Source organism: Prionailurus bengalensis, chromosome C1 (assembly GCF_016509475.1).
Source record: "Prionailurus bengalensis isolate Pbe53 chromosome C1, Fcat_Pben_1.1_paternal_pri, whole genome shotgun sequence".
Classification (NCBI taxonomy): domain Eukaryota; kingdom Metazoa; phylum Chordata; class Mammalia; order Carnivora; family Felidae; genus Prionailurus; species Prionailurus bengalensis.
The window spans coordinates 159976143-159992982 of NC_057345.1; the positions used below are offsets into that span (position 1 = coordinate 159976143).

At 40.9% G+C, this 16840-nt stretch overlaps 1 protein-coding gene across 1 annotated transcript in view; it reads left to right on the forward strand.

The window, feature by feature from the left end:
• MYO3B (myosin IIIB) overlaps positions 1-16840 on the forward strand; it is a 410735-nt gene that overhangs the window by 192474 nt on the left and 201421 nt on the right. Inside the window, exons 15-22 of the mRNA XM_043573368.1 lie at positions 981-1079; positions 1453-1567; positions 8005-8131; positions 8904-9114; positions 10198-10345; positions 11604-11757; positions 12944-13032; positions 14990-15119. Of these exons, the coding sequence (XP_043429303.1) occupies positions 981-1079; positions 1453-1567; positions 8005-8131; positions 8904-9114; positions 10198-10345; positions 11604-11757; positions 12944-13032; positions 14990-15119 (1073 nt within the window). The remainder of the gene's footprint in view (positions 1-980; positions 1080-1452; positions 1568-8004; positions 8132-8903; positions 9115-10197; positions 10346-11603; positions 11758-12943; positions 13033-14989; positions 15120-16840) is intronic.

Genomic DNA, 16840 nt, shown 5'->3' on the forward strand with positions numbered 1-16840 from the left:
ATTTATTAGTTGAGGGAACAGATGAGTGAGAAATGGTGAGCAGAGGCATCTGGAATACAAGAGAGGAATAAGAATATCCTAGAAGAGCTTTGGCAGGATAAATGACAAAGGAAGACCAAGATACCTAGAAGAAGCTGAAGAAAAGAGTGGGGCCCGTGTCACAGATGGGAACAAGGAATAGAACGATTTCTTTTCACAGAGCTAAATGGGCCAAAATGAGGATTTGTCAAATCCTGGGATATCAACAGAAGAGACTGCCCTCCTCCAGAGGAAGGAAAGGGACCCAGAGCAGGGCTTTTCAAACTGTCTGTGCTGAAGGACCAGTTAAAAAAATTCTTGGGGTGCCTGGGTGGCTCAGTTGATTAAGCATCTGACTCTTGATTTCGGCTCAGGTCATGATCTCGTGGTTGGTGGGTTTGAGCCCCACTTCGGGCTCTGCACTGGCAGGGGAACTGGTGCATACTGCTTTGAATTGCATTTGAAAGAACACAGGTTTGAAAGAGTGGAGACCTCAGTCCGGGACCCAGTTTTGCTCCCTACCTTGCCGTAGGACTGGAGAGCCACTGTCTGGGGCTCCAATAAAATAGGGAGATTGACTGACGTCTCTAAGCTGTTATCACTGTTTCTGAAGCAACACGGGTTACTAACAGAAGGCATGTGACACAGATGCCTCGTCCTTTGGGCTGTACTAGAAATATCTCTAAACGTGTATAACCTGACTGTGACGTATGAATGTTCCATTCTCTAAAACCTCCTTCTGCGTAAAGATAAGTGTGTTTAATAATGTGACACTGTGACAATTATTATACTAATCCTATCACTATTACTATTCTGTAATTGGGATGTGGCAAATTTAATTGCCTGAAAATGCAAATTTGCTACAGGATAATATTTTTCACAGAAAGATAGTATAGATTACTTAAAGTGGGAAGGCCCCAGAATATGTTATTAATAATATCCTCTCCCCTCTTTTCTTCCAGGGGAGAGAAAAATTTTCACATATTTTACTATATTTATGCTGGTCTTTATCACCAGAAGAAACTTTCTGAGTTCAGACTTCCTGAGGAAAAGCCTCCTAGGTAAGTATCAGGGGTTTTAGTTGTTGATTTTTAATGAATGTGTAACTAGCAATTGAGAAAACTTGGAAATAAATGGAGCTGTTTTACCTAACTGGACACTGATAGTGTCTTAAGTTGAAATACCCAAGGTGAATGGCACCATTTTCATTTTCCAGAAACTCAAAAGCTTAACTGCAGCCATTCACCTTTTGCATTTTCTAGAACGTTTAAAAACTTAACTGCGGCCATTTTACTCAGCCACATGCACCATTATTCCACTGCAATTGGACTGAAAGGGAAATGCCCTTGTGAAGAAGGAGCCCAGTGATGCCCTGGTATTTGGGGTGCCATTTGCCACGTCAGTGCTCATTGTATTTGGTCATACTCCATTTAGGTACATAGCTGATGAAACTGGAAGGGTGATACACGACATCACTTCCAAGGAATCTTACAGAAGACAATTTGAAGCAATTCAGCATTGCTTCAGGATTATAGGGTTCACTGACAAGGTAGGTGATTCCCAAAAGAAAAAGAAACTCAGGTGTTAATATTCTTGTATCTTGTAGATGTGAACGTTCTAACTGGGGCAGGATACTTTCTTTTCAAATGCCATCTGGTCATGTATAAGGTCTTGCTCCTCAACGTGTGGTCTGATCAGACCAGAAATATTGTCATCATGTGAGAGCTCATTAGAAATGCGGACTCTCAGGTCCATCTATGAACATGTGAACCAGAATCTGCATTTTAACAAGAAGCACAACTGAATATTAAATTAGAAGTACTGTTGTAAGTGCCACATGCCTGCAAATTATTACCGTTGTCATCAGTTCACTACAGCTGTGATAACAAACACCAAAACAATACTGCCCTTTTCTGAGTTGGGGTTGTTCCAGCCATTAAAGTGTGTTGTGTAATATGAGTGTAGGAATATGTAGGTTACACCAAGGCTCAGAAATATATTTATGCAAGTAGCTCCTTGTGCACCAAAACAAATTAATTTAAACCTTTTCAACTTTCTTGCAGTCACTTCCTTCTCCATGGTACACAGTTGCACATTATTACCTCTAGCTCTAAGTACTTGACTACTCTTATCTTACGAGATACAGGCTGTCTCTATTAAATATATGCCAGGGGTGACAGAAGATATTTATAACCCTAGGTTCAAATATTATTCTGTGATACATTTATGTCATAGTTTCTGGGCTTCATGCCATCAATTTGGCAAAATACACAGATTCTTTTGCTTTTCCAAGAAAGGAGGTGAATGATTAGGAGGTAGGTGAGAGTGTTAAATCTTAAGGGATTAGATTACAAGACACTCCAGTTACCCTGGGACAGCCACTCTGGGTAAAGTATTGCTTCTGTAATCTAATGAGTTTGGCCAGCCCTTCCCTTCCCAGCATGGCTGATTTTAGTCATAATAATACCTTTCTTTTCTTCTAGCCAGCTGTTAATTTTCTCTGTCTGCCTCCCACTGACTTTAGACTGACAGACAGTGGAAAATCCCAAAGGTCAGATAAAAACAGAACTGTATTTCCCTTGGCTCCTTAGAGGAGAGCAATTAAACAGGCTCCAGCCTTATTAAAGGACCTTTATGGTTATTAATTTGTAGAGCTGATTGTTATCAAGATGCATCACCAGAAGAGTCCAAGAGTGGTGGAGATGGCAGTAGAACGATTTCAAGTCACCTGGGTCATGCCAAAGTGTTCAGGGGCATACTACCTGAAAAGGGTACAGGAACAATCGAGAAGTTAGTCATAAGGTTAATAATATTTTGCTTTCAATGACTATAAAGATGGGTGTAGAATACTGTGAAGAGATTGGTCCTAGCTCTAAAAGAACGTATATAATGGCTTTGTTCTAATAATAGAAATGTATTGCAAATAATAATAAATCAAGCTGTTTTAAGATAACAAAAAACAAAACAAACTAAATATGCTAAAAGTATGTGTCTTTGAGGTAAGCCATCCCTAACCCTTGATGAAAAAAAAGTATAGTAGAATTGAATTGAATGAATGAATGAATGAATAAATGTGAAAAGAAAGAAGTGTAAAAAGTGGTAGACATAATTTCTGCCTGATCTGGACTATAAAATGAATAACGAGAATGTAATGATATGTTTATAGTTTCACCATGTCCCATGTTAATTGATACTGGAAATAAACCAACTTACGTCAGCAACCTTGGAAATGGAAGGAAGAGGCTGGCTCTGATCTCTCTGATCTTAAATTCTTTGGTTATATCTTTGTCTATATCTCTATAGACAACCTGTTTTTGCTGAATTCACTCAGTTTACTTTATAAACTCAAAGTAGTTTGACTAAATTCAGAAAGATTCAGGTGAATGTAGTCAGGGATCAGATGCCAAATAGCTGATGTATCAGAACTTTTTCTTAAGTTTATTTCTAGACAGAGGGACATTTTCTAGACATAGCTTAAATAAACTGGTCAATTTAATCAAAATGATGGTCACCCTCTTTTCTTATAATGTCACTAAGTACCCTGCAGGAATCCTCATAGTATTCTTCAGATTCCTCCAAACTCCCATAGCAAAATTATAAGTAGCAAACCTTAGTGCAGACTCAAGAACATGAATTTTAATTCTGGGACATCAGCCAAAAGTATCAGAAAGAACACTTGACCCTGAGTTTACTGTAAAGAAACCTCCCTGGTAGAAGGAGTCTTTGACTAACAATGATGGTTCCTTGCAGGGGATTGGGCAGGGGTTGGGGGTTGGGTGGGTGGGATTATACCTAACACCCTATTATGAAGATCTATGCCTTTTTGGAATCAAACATTATTATTTTTGTTTAATATTATGCTTGTCTTGCTGGTATATGAATAATCATAATGTATTAAATTGAGTTTTAGGTATGTTTATATTTAATACTACATGAAAAGATTTTAGGCAGATTATCTGTGTGAGGGTCAAGATTGGATATTTTACTGCAGATCCCTTGATGAAGAGGTTAGGGAGAAGGCTTTGAGATTAGGGCAAAATTTTTTCCCTTTCTTCAAGACAGATTATGTATTTGGGAGAGTATTGCTGAAGAGAAACCGAAGGGTTTATGTGTTAAAATGTAAATGGGAGATCTTGAGGATTTTCAATGTTCAAATAATAGACAATAGGACTTACCATGTTTTTAAAACTTTATTGATGTATGATTGATATACACCCCCTACCCTCAAATGTTTTTAAACCCATCATTAGCTTTCAAGATACAAATGTTGTGAAAACATTTTTCTTTTCAGAGGTGAAACATCCTCTGAAAAGGAAACTGAAGAAAGGTGTTGGGATAGAGCCCGTAAGGGAGAAAGCACTTTAATTGGGCCTAATGTGGTACTTAGAGCAGCTGGTAAAAAACTAGAGACTTGTAAAAAGGAAACAAGGTAAAGAGATACTGAGAGGACAAGTAAATGCCTAGGAGAGGAACAGAGAAACAACTACCATGAGATGCCTGTGAGCCAGGCTGGGAGCAACTCCAGGCTAAATGGAAATCAGCTCCAGGCTAATGGAAAACTAAGATCCTTCTCAATTTTCTGCTTAGCTTTAACTTTATTGAGAGAATACCTACATCAGTGAAAGGAGTATCTTCTGAGAAAAGGAAAGAAGCGGCAAAGACATCCTGCATGAGATGTTGATGGAGAAAGCCTCTTTCTTCCCCACTTCTGCTGATTGATGATAAAAATGAATTCATACTCATCAACAGTGAATTGGGAAACCAGCTGGAGGAGTTGTTAGTCTTCTTGATAGTATTCCTGTCCTGAGTGAAGTTATTTTGTGTTATCACGTAGAAAGTTGAAAACGTAAGAAATAAAAAATAGAGCATCGTAACAAGATTCTGTAGCAAAGGCAGGATGCCAGGAAAGGGTGCATAGAGCTGGAGATCAGACAAGAGGAAATAAGCAAAGTGAGGAAGGTGAAAATCTTTCTCAGGATAGCTGTGGGGAGAAAAGAAGAGACTTGATGAAGAAGTACTGGGGGGTGGGGCACGCCTACGTGGCTCAGTCAGTTGAGCATCTGACTCTTGATTTCTGCTTAGGTCATGATCTCACAGTTCATGAGATTGAGCCCCACATCAGGCTCTGCGCTGACAACGTGGAGCCTGCTTGGGATTCATTCTGTCTCTCTCTCTCTCTCTCCCTCCCTGTCTCTCCCCTTCCCTCCCTCCCTTTCTCCCTCCCACCCTCCCTCCCTCTCTGCCCCTCCCTCGCTTGCATGCCTGCTCACGCTGTCTCTCAAATAAGCATTAAAAAAAAAAAAAAAAAAAGTACTGGGGAGGGAGATGTAATCCCACAGATGACCTTGCTACTGATTGTCCTCTAACATGACAGTATATGGGTGATGTTTTGACTTGACCATAAGGGTGGATATAGGTTCCTAGGCCTGAAAGGCAGAACTAATTAATCTAAGGGGGAGACTGAAGGAGTCAAGTGGAATAGCTTGGAATTGTAGCATAAAGAGCACTCTAAGGCTAATTCCTCCATAATGAGGTCAACATTGGATACCCTTCTCAAGTTCCCTTGTCTAAACCAAGGAAGAAGACCCAACCTACCATTAGGTTCAGTCATTCACAGTGTTTGAACCCCAAAATTTTCACTGAAGGTCACATGGGTAGTTTTGTTTTTTAAAAGAGCAAATGTCTGAGTATTGTGCTGAAGAGAATATTGCCAGAGAAACAACTAGGTGAGAACTACCATTTCCTTTGGGGATAATCACCCCAGTGGTGAAATGCCTGGAAGCCCTATTTTGGGAGGTTTCATGCCTTGTATGGTCATATATGTTGCATGTGTGTGTGTTAATTAGAGGAAGTACATTTTTTTCCTCAGAGTATTGAGAGTTTAGATAACTTTTTGAGATAACTGGATACAGAAATAATAGATATATCAAACTCATTGCCTTAGAGTCTCTGTTTACCCCCTGGGAAGTTGCTTGCTTGTTGCATTCCATGAGCTTCATATTGTATTGATCGAGGTAATGAGGTGCTGTCATGTTAAATCCGCACTAGTCCCAGAAAACCCATTTGGTAGGTGTTCTCCTTAGCCAGTCTTAAGTTGTGTGATTAAAACAGTGATTCTTGACCGCAGAAACAGGACAATTTGCCTTTGATTTAGAAGTTTGAAGAACAGTATTTATCTATAGCAGAAGCCTGGTTTAAAATCCTCATTTGTCTTTGTAGCATTATCAGGTATCCAGCAGATGTCACTATTACAGTCTATGTTCAGTTGTTGGCTTTACTGAGGAATGTTCACAGGAAGGCTCAATTTGGGAACAATGCTTTATCAATGATCTAATGACGGTTCCTATTAGTTTGCTGCTGTGTATAGTACTAAATCAAGTTCCTCACCTGAGTGTTTTTGTGGAAGTACTTTTCTCTATCTATAAGCATAAGATGCAGAAATTTACTGGCAACCCATTTATCTCACCTATAGGAAATGCATATGTTTAAATAAATAAATATACTTTATATTTTACCACTAGTGCTACTTATATATTTAACTTTCAATATAAAAATAGGGCTTAGATAATCTAAACTATCTTCACTCACAACACTCTGACATCAAATGTGTGGAGTTTTTTTCCCCCCATACCAACCAATTCTCCTATAATTCAATTCGCTTCTGATACTGTCTACCTGGAGTTATTATCTGATCACACAAGTGAGGGGTTCAGTTCCCTAAGACTGCTCCCACTTCAGACACTAATGGCAAGTCCTGCTTGTTCAGTAGGGTTCTCCTAATGACCAAATGGCTATGAAATGGGAGGTTTAGGGTCCCAAGATCCCAAACTTCAGTTTATTAATTGGATAGAAGGACTCAAAAAACTTGGGAAACAGTTTACTTTATTATAAAGGATAAAACTCAGGAGAAGCCAAGTGAAAGAGGAGATACATAGGGCAAGGTTTTGGGAAAGGGGTACCCCTCCTCTCACCACCTTCATGTGTTCAACAACCTGGAAGTGTTCTGAGCCTCATCAGTTATGGGTTTAAATGGAGGCTCCATTACATTACATAGGCATGAATGATTAAATTATTGCCAATTGGTGATTAACTCAATCTCCAGGATTCTCCCCTCCTTGGAAGTCCAGGATTCAGCTAAAAATTCTTATCCTTTAATGTGTGGTCTCTCTAGCAACCAGCCCCCATTCCCTAAGAGTCACCTCATTGGCATGAGCTCAGTTACGGTTGAGGGGCTTACTCTGAATGACAGAGGATATTCCTTTAACACCTACCACTCATAATCCCAAGGGTTGTATAAACTCTTGTGCCAGAGATTGGAGTGAAGACCAAATCTATGTTTTTATTATATCACAATATCACAAATAATTTCTAGTGAGTCAGAATATTTCCTGACCTCATTCATAATTATATACTCTATTATTTAACTTCAGAATGTTCAATGAGCCATTAATAAATGCCCTGATAACTCTTTCGTAAAAGCTATTCAAAAGAGGTTAAGGAAACATCTCCTCTCTTGTGTTGAAGAAAGAACATACCTGAATTTGGGAGTTGGTATTAGTTAGGGAAGTGGCTCAAAGTGGCATAAAGAACAAAGAAGATCAGTTCTCCCTGACGGAAGCATTTCATGGTGAGAGGTTCACGCTGCAGAACAACTTTGTTCCATGCAGTTATTAGTCTCAGGAATCCTAGTCAGCTGCATAGTTGAGGCTGGGTTTTTGGGCGTTCCAGCCAGCAATAATGGGAAAGAAAGCATGGAGGAGGCATGCTTGTTTCTGTAAGACTGGGCTCAGAATTGCCCACGTCATTCCTCTTGCTCCTTTGTTAAGAGTTTAGTTCTACTGTCTAACTTCAAGGGAGGTTTGGAAATTATTTGTGTGCCCAGGAAAAGGATGTGTGTGTGTTGGACTTCAGTGGACAACTAGCAGTGCTGGTGGTTTGTTAGTTTGATTGGCAGTGACCAAACATGGCTCTTGCTGTCCTTTTCAGGAGGTGCACTCAGTGTACAGAATTTTGGCTGGGATTTTGAATATTGGAAACATTGAGTTTGCAGCTATTTCCTCTCAACATCAAACTGATAAAAGTGAGGTGCCCAATGCTGAAGCTTTGGAAAATGGTAATTGTTTGATGTCTGTGCACTGTGTAGCCAAAATACATGTTTCTTTCACTTTGGTACTTTCTCGAGATGCTGTAAAATATAGAGTAGCTGTTGCTGGTCTCTGTACTGACTTTGGGTATTTTCACCAACTGGGATTTCCCAAAAGATGTCTTGTAGACCATCACAATTCTTTTTATAAGCTGCAAATAAATGCTCTGCAGAAAAGAATTTTGTGGCAGGTCACTTTGGGCAGTGGTGTCAACACTGGCTACTTTTGAAAACCAGCTACAAGTTTTTGAAAAAATACAAGAGGTGGATCTGTCTCTGAATCCACTGAATCAGCATCTCCAGGGGAGAAGTCAGGCACTATTTATTTTTGAAGTTCTATAGGAGATGATGGCACAACGAAACCAAATCCTGAGTTAGGGAAAAAAAACTGATTTAAATAAAAACCATTTGTGTTAAACAGTATCTTTTACTGCCTTTAATAAAGTAATGTGCTTTTTGACTCTTGAGAAGAGTGTAGTCCCCAGCTATTTGACCAAAGACCATCTCCTCTCACTTTTTTTCATCAAATACCTGGGAAGAGCTTTCAGAACAGTGTGGATTCTCTGTTACTGTGTCCATCTGGATGCTTCTTGGTGTTAGGGACCTGGCTTGTTTACCTTTGCATCTGAAGTGCCTAGGGAGAGCCTGACACATAGTGGATGTTGAATAAATGCTGGCTGAATGAATGAATGGATGGATGGATGACTACATTCTCTGGTGTCATCCTTACCCTGTATTCCAGCTGCCTCCCTTCTCTGCATCAGCCCCGAAGAACTCCAAGAGGCCCTTATCTCACACTGTGTGGTCACCCGGGGTGAGACCATCATCCGTGCCAACACTGTCGACAGAGCCGCGGATGTCCGAGATGCCATGTCCAAAGCCTTGTATGCGAGGCTCTTCAGTTGGATTGTAAATCGCATCAATACACTCCTGCAGCCAGACAAAAGCATATGGCAAGTTCCCTCGGGAAGCAGAGGCCCTGGGAGAGCTGTCATTGACCCCAATGTCTCCTAGATTTGCAAGAGAAAGTGTTTGGTCCACTCATGAGTTTTCTTTAGTGAAGCTCTCAAGTCTTCACCTTTAAAAGGAGAATGGTATCCAGGACAATGGAAGAGGCACATGACTGACAGAGCTGTTACAGTGTAGTGTTTAAGAGAACAGCTTTGGGGGCGCCTGGGTGGCGCAGTCGGTTAAGCGTCCGACTTCAGCCAGGTCACGATCTCGCGGTCCGTGGGTTCCAGCCCCGCGTCAGGCTCTGGGCTGATGGCTCGGAGCCTGGAGCCTGTTTCCGATTCTGTGTCTCCCTCTCTCTCTGCCCCTCCCCCGTTCATGTTCTGTCTCTCTCTGTCCCACAAATAAATAAACGTTGAAAAAAAAAATTAAAAAAAAAAAAAGAGAACAGCTTTGTCTGGGAGCTGGGCAAACTGGGTCTGCATCTAAGCTCTAGAGCTGGATCAATCCCATATTCTAAGTCACAGTTTTCTCATCTGTAACATGAGGGTAATGATATCCTCTTCATAGTGTTGTTTTCAGAATGAGATGTAGTTTCATGTAAAGTTTTAAAGCACCATATCTTACATTATTTACATTATATCATTACATTACTACTGCTACTGCTGCTGTTACTACTATTTCTTTCTAAGCATTGACGGTTTCTATATTGTGGAAGAATTGACAACATCAAGTTCTAAAGAGTGTTCTTCCAATTAAGCCTTATGGGTGGGAAGGTGAAATAGTGAATGGGCAGCAGTTCTAGCCCCTTCCAATAGAGTGGTTCCTCGTTAATCTTTCTCTTTATGGAGTTTCTGAGTAAGATTTTACAGGATTCTACTGCTTAAAAAAAGTTGGAAAGACTGTTGAAAAACTGAAGGAATGAATACTTTAAAACACAAACTGTTTCTTCCTTCAGAGGTGGCTGAATGCTGCTTTCCATGAGTGGGTATATATGTTGGTAAACACACGGGCATATGTATTTAACATCATCCTGAGATGAATGTTTCTTCCCTGAACAATTTTTTTTCTTCTCTTCAATGCAGTAGTGCAGATGATGGTATGAATGTGGGGATCTTGGATATTTTTGGATTCGAGAACTTTGGGAGAAATTCATTTGAGCAGCTCTGCATAAACATTGCCAATGAGCAAATCCAGTACTATTTCAACCAGCACGTTTTTGCTCTTGAGCAGGTAATAGTGAACTCTGAAGTAACTAAACCTGGTGGGGAAGGTGCCTCCAAGCTGCCCACAATTAGAAGGGGAAACCCTGTTAGGTTAACAGGTAAAAGATTCTAAGGAAAAAACCACTGGTGAGGCAGTCCTGCCTGTCCTGTCAAAATAAATAGTCTAAATTTAGCCTGAAAAAAAGTCTTGATTTCTGTGGAAAGTTACATTTCCTCACTTGAGTGGAGCTGGTGACAAGCCAGTTATTTAATTGTTGCTTCTAAACTGTTTCATGCACCTTGTCCAAAATGCTACATTCTCTTCCTACTTTATTTAAGTAAAATAAGTGTCCAAAATGACACAGGATGATGTTGAATTCAGGGCACAGGTTCTTACTGTTCTTAACTCCCAAAGGGGCCATCCCCATCCCCTATCTCCTGCACACCTGGTCCCACAGTAACTGCTGGGGTGGGGGTGGAATGTCTCCAGGGAGGAGTAAGATATGTTCTTGGTTTTCTCCAAATGGAAGTCTTTCCACTATGAGTTTAATGGTAAATCAAATTGAGTGTGAAGCTCATGTGCCCAAAAGCTAGGGGACCTTCCCCTCCACCCTAATTTCTACCCCAACCCCAAGATTCTATCTTGTATGAAGTTGTTCAACAATGAAACATACTAAGCCCTTTGTTTTAATGTAGAAGTGAAGGCATACACACACTGTGCTGTGATTAGATAAACACGAAGTATTGGTTTTACCAGTGGACCTGGATAAATCTGGATCACCCACCCCTCCCCTCCCCTCCCACTCTGCGTGAAATTCCACCTCCTTTTCATTCAAGGCTCCCTGCACTTATTTTCCCTGGGAAATCTGGAATTTTCTTTGTTTTCCAGCCGGAGATGATTCCCTTGCAGAATCCTTTGTAGAAGATAGATGTCTGTTTTCTTCCTGGTTTAAACCATATTTATCACCAAAATAGTTTTTTTTTCAGCTTCCCTTCCATTCCATGTCAGTTTCTAAATTACAAGTTACCAAGTTGGTATTTGGGAGACAGCACTGTCCCTTCTTTTGCTGACTTCAGCTGCCTGCCACAGGCTGTGCCTGTAGGTCAGACTTAAACCCAAAGCTTCCACAGTGCTATATGCAGAAGACTCCTTTGCTACACCCATAAAACAGCCTGTTTTCCACATACAGTCAGTGTTTCCAGACACAGAACGTGCATGCCAAAGCGGCCTGGTGCCACCTAGGCCAGTTTCGGGCTGGAGACATTCACAATCCATTTACCTCCAGGTGGAATATCAGAATGAAGGCATTGATGCTACACCTGTGATGTATGAGGACAACCGCCCACTCTTGGACATGTTCCTCCAGAAGCCCCTGGGACTGCTTGCACTTTTGGATGAGGAAAGTCGATTTCCCCAAGCAACTGATCAGACCCTGGTTGGTAGGTATCTTTTGTAAAAGGCCATAATGCACTCAGAAGAGAACTTGGTTCATGTCATCAAATGAGCGTGGCTGAGCATTTTGGCCACCTGGTAGGCTATGCAAGTATAGGCTCTATTTTTAATGCATTGAAATATTCAGCAAATGTCCTGATAGATTGTGTCTTAAAGCAGACCCATCACCAAGCCCTCCTCACACTCCTATTGCTGCCAACGTAAATACCTTTATCCTTTGTCAATATCATTTTTTATACCTTCCTGTCCCTTATTTCCTATAACCAATAATTGCTTCTCCTCCTTTTCATACCCTTCTCTCATATCTTTGCCTGGATCCCATCCACCTCTAGTCCAAGTTTGTATAGAAGACCCTTCTGGTCTCATGGCTTCTAGACTCATACTTACCCTATCTACCCTGGACATCCCAGCTAATTTAGTCTTTCTAAAGCCACCTTTTCATTAGTTTACTATTGTCTGCGGCCTGCCAGTAAGACACCTCATCCTAGCATTAAAGGCCCTTTGTATTCTATCCCCGTTCCCTTTGTCCATCTGCTTCTCCAGTCTTCAGTGTTGTACATGATCCCTTCCCTCGCTTAGATTGTGAGATATTAAGGGCAACAAAGACCCAATCTTTGTATCCATTTAGTACTTAGCACAGATCCTCACACAGAGTAGGCTCTCAGTTACAACAGTAGCAAACATTGTTTATTGAGGGAGGAACAGAAAGCTTCAAGTCTTTTCCCCAGATAGGAAATTGATTGGTGGGAGAGATTCTCTTCAGGAGTTGACATTGTCACCTTCGGTGGTTTCCTTTTACCTGTGAAGTCGTCACAAGTTGCCATGATAAGTTTAAACAAGGGTTGTTTGCCTTCTTCTGTGGGATATCTTTATGGTTCTAAAGCTAATTGGTCAGAGTTCTGGTGTCATCAGTGTCCGTGCTAGGAGTTCTTAGAACAAAACAAGATGTTAGGGCATCGCCTGACGCTAAAGACAAATACAAAACAACTAAACGAAGACTTGATGGTAAGCCCATTTCAACAGGGCATTTTTCTCTACTGTTGTACATACAACGACACTATCAGACTGCTCTGAAATCCCTTATTTGGGGTCACTCCTGGCTCCAGGAGTGACCTTTTGTTTGAAGGAGCCAACAATTCTCATTGTAACTTTTAAACATGAAAATCCACACAGATAAATTTGAAGATAATCTGCGATGCAAATACTTCTGGAGGCCCAAAGGAGTGGAGCTGTGCTTTGGCATCCTGCACTATGCCGGAAAGGTGAGGCAAGTGTGTGTCATTAAACCTGAATTTGACAGGGGTCAGTGTCCATATTACCCTGTCTGTGCTGCTCACAAAATTTCTTGCGGGTTTCTTTTCTCCTTTTAATTCCTCTTGAACACCTAATCATAATTCCCAAACTTTTCAGTGTGCTGCTCACAGAAAGTCACCCCTGGTAAAGAAGCAATTTCTCGCTGGGGTGACTATGGAGCTGCCATCTGCCTCTCACCTGAGGTTTGGCCCAGAAGTGACAGCTCTCCAGAGAGAGAACATAGTATAGCTTTCCCAGTGTTGAGCAGTGAATGTGCACATTAAAGTCATTTGGAAATGTGTAGGTAGCAGTGGAGGGTTCATATCACAGTGGGGCTCAGTTTTTAGCAGTTTAACTCTATGTGTCTTTAGGGAACCAAAAATGTCTAGATAAAAAGGGAAAAAAATTCACTTCATCATCCAGATATTAAGCTTTTATATCATTAACAGAAATTTCCACCTTTCGTAACTTATGCCTCAGTCTCATGTCAAGTTCCTGAAGTAGAGTAGTGACTAATTCAGGAAACTCTCTAGTTCTGCAGCCAACAACTCATTGCTTGAGTTACTCTCAAAGGAGCCATTGGAATTATGGCTAATTGGTTCTGGGGGGGTCTGCTGAGGCCCTGGGTCCAAAAAAAATGGGTAGGAGTTCAATAAAAGGCATTTTGGATTATTTTGTTGATGTAAGATTTATTGAAATTATTTTTACTTTTTAAAAAAATTTATTTATTTGTTTATTTTTTATTTTAGAGAGAGCACGCGTGGGGGAGAGGGGCAGAGAGAGAGAGAGAGAGAGAGAGAGAGAGAATTTTAAGCAGGTTTATGCTCAGTATGGGCCCCGTGCAGGGCTCAATCCCATGACCCTGGGATCATGACCCATGCTGAAATCAAGGATCAGATGCTCAACTGACTGAACCACCCAGGCACCCTGAAATCATTTTTCATATTCATATCATAGTATTGAAATTAAGTATGCCTGACTGGAGGTTGGTTGAAAGGCAATTCTAATGTAAGTAGAGAGGATTGCTTTTCTCTCCACATAGTGCATAGTATCTATTTTGGATATTTGTTAGAAATTGCAACCCAGTTTTTACCCTTAGATCGTTCACTCACCTTAGCACTGATGTCTGCCCATATATTGATGTCCTTGACGTCTGAGATGCCCTTATCTAGCCTGCTCCCTCCTTTCCTATCCTCTTCCTTACACTTCCAGTCTGTCTCCATGTCCTTTTATACTTATTTTCTATTCACCATCTTCCCTTTCTCCCTCTTCTCCTTTCTTGATTTTAAGGGGCGGGGGATGGATAGGAAGGATCTTTTTCTTTCTGGACTCCTGTTCTTTTCTGAATTCATTTGTCATTCAATGCTTATTTCTCTGGAGTGTTCTTAAAATTTCTCTGACCTGGATCCCTCCTGTTCTGAGAACCAAAAATGGCTCAGCATCCCTGAGCGATCACATGCCGTGAGTACCTTGGGAAGCAACAATGGTACGGTGGGTATGGGCTCGGAGCCCAAAGTGTCTGGGTTTGGAAGCCTGCCTGTCACTTGTGAAATGTGCATATTATTTGTTTTCTCTCTAGGACTCTGTTCACCCACCAGTAAAATGGGGATAATAATAGTGTTTACCTCATAGGATGGATGCTTTACATATAGTGACCAAAGATATAGTACCCAATGTATTTTCATTATTATTCCGATGTGATATGACTCTTTTTTTCAAAGAGCACCTGGACAACAAGTTAAGATAAATTGGTGTGTCAGAAATTACATTTTTTTCCTCCTTATCTTGTGGACTGGATTTAAAAGCACAACTGTGTCAAGACAAATTCTGTACGTTGGTCGATTAATGACTGACCTCAGACAACTTACCAGTGTTGCTAGCAATGGGTGATATTGACTAGTTTGCTATTTGCTGTTTACATTGCAGGTATTATATGATGCTTCTGGGGTTCTTGAGAAAAACAGAGATACTCTACCTGCTGATGTGGTTGTAGTCCTGAGAACGTCAGAAAACAAGCTTCTTCAGCAGCTCTTCTCAATTCCTTTGACCAAAACAGGTACCTGGAGCCCCTGACCTCCCTGGGCCTGATGCTTCTACAAGCACTGCTGGAGTTTTCTTGTTAGTGTCCAAATACTGCCAGGGCTCCACTACTACCACTTTGAACTTTAAGCAGGGGTAAAGGTCTATTCAACCAAATTCATGAAAAGGAAAGTGATTGTTTCTTTTTCAAGTTAATTGCACAGCATCAGTGTATATATACTGGGCATACATACAGACACACACACACCTTTTATAACATTAACTCTTAGACTCCTCATTTCTCTGCCTGCCACCTTTCCTTCTTCATTTATAAAGCCATATGTAATCACTAATTCGTGCTAAGCACTCCAGGGTGGTCTCAGTTTACCTAGAGTTATTAGGAAGATTATTTCTGTTCACGTATGAACCTAAGTGGAGGGAATGTGGTGAATCCGAAGGTTATTCAGTCATGGGGTCCTCAGAGGTCACTTGGTCCAATTCACCACCCAGTCAATAACCCCACTCTCTTAATCAATTTAGAATAGGTCCATCACTGGGCTACGTGCCGGCCTTTGCCCACTTAGAGTCAGCTTCTGCTTAATGGCTTCTGTTTAGTTGTGCAGTCAGTTCTTAGGACAGGAGGCAGGAAACTAGGGCTAAAGAACAGAACTTCCCTGTCATTGCTATTTTGCCAAATAGGTTCCATTTGGGTCAAGTTCCTTTGATTTACCTGGGATCTGCTGCCTTTGGCTGAGCAGCAGACCAGGTCTTCTCAAAGCTTTCCTCTCAAGGGCATTATGTTTCTGAAGGTATGTCTGGAAACAGCTGCATTATGCTTTTATGAAAGGAGGAGAGACCTCTTTGTCACTGTTCATAATTTCTTTTTCTTTCTTCCCTCTCCCCTCTTGAAATCATTGGTGCCCGTGTGTAGTTTGGGGCCTTCGTCTGCTTAAAGAGAGTGGCTGCCAGGTCTGACTTTTAGCAACATGCAGAGGAATGAAAAGCTTGGCTAAGAAAAAAGCTACAGTCTACAGCCTTTGCTTCATCTTAACTTGGAAAGAAAGTTGAAACCAGTTCTTAACTTTCTTCAAACATGCTCCTTTAAACAAAGATAGTAGGATGCCCATGAGAAGACTGCCCTCCAGCTTTCTTTCCAGACCTCCCTTGGGCAGAGCTGGGATTTTACTCATTATCTCCTTATGAAGATATCTACCCTCAAAAATTGTTTCTAAAGAGATTGTTCATCCTACATTGAGGGTCAGAATATTAATCAAGCTGCTAAATTTTAAAACATCTATATCATTTATTTTTTGGTTTTAATGTATTAAAGCCTTTGAAGGTGGGAAAATTTTACTGGACAGGAATAGTTGTGTTGTTTTTGCTAGAATTATAAATATCGGTTTCAGAGTGACCAGATGTGAGCTGGGCTGGGGCTTCCTCACCAGACACTTAGGTCTTATCAGGCAACTTATGTGCAGGGGCAAAGATACAGGCATCATTAAGACCCCTACTTTGTGCTCTTTGAAATGAAATTTATCTAAATGACTTGTCAGTTGGCATTTATACTCTCTCATAAATATAAGTAATGATTTGTCAAATCTGTTCACAACTTTGGAATTTCCAATTTTTCAACTGTTGGCAACATAAAAACAATTTCTCAGCCTGGGCCACTAGGTGGTGCTATGCAAAAAGTCAGGCTCTGAAGAAGCCTTCTGTTTGCCCTTGATCCGCCTACATGGGAAAGGAACAGGAACAAAG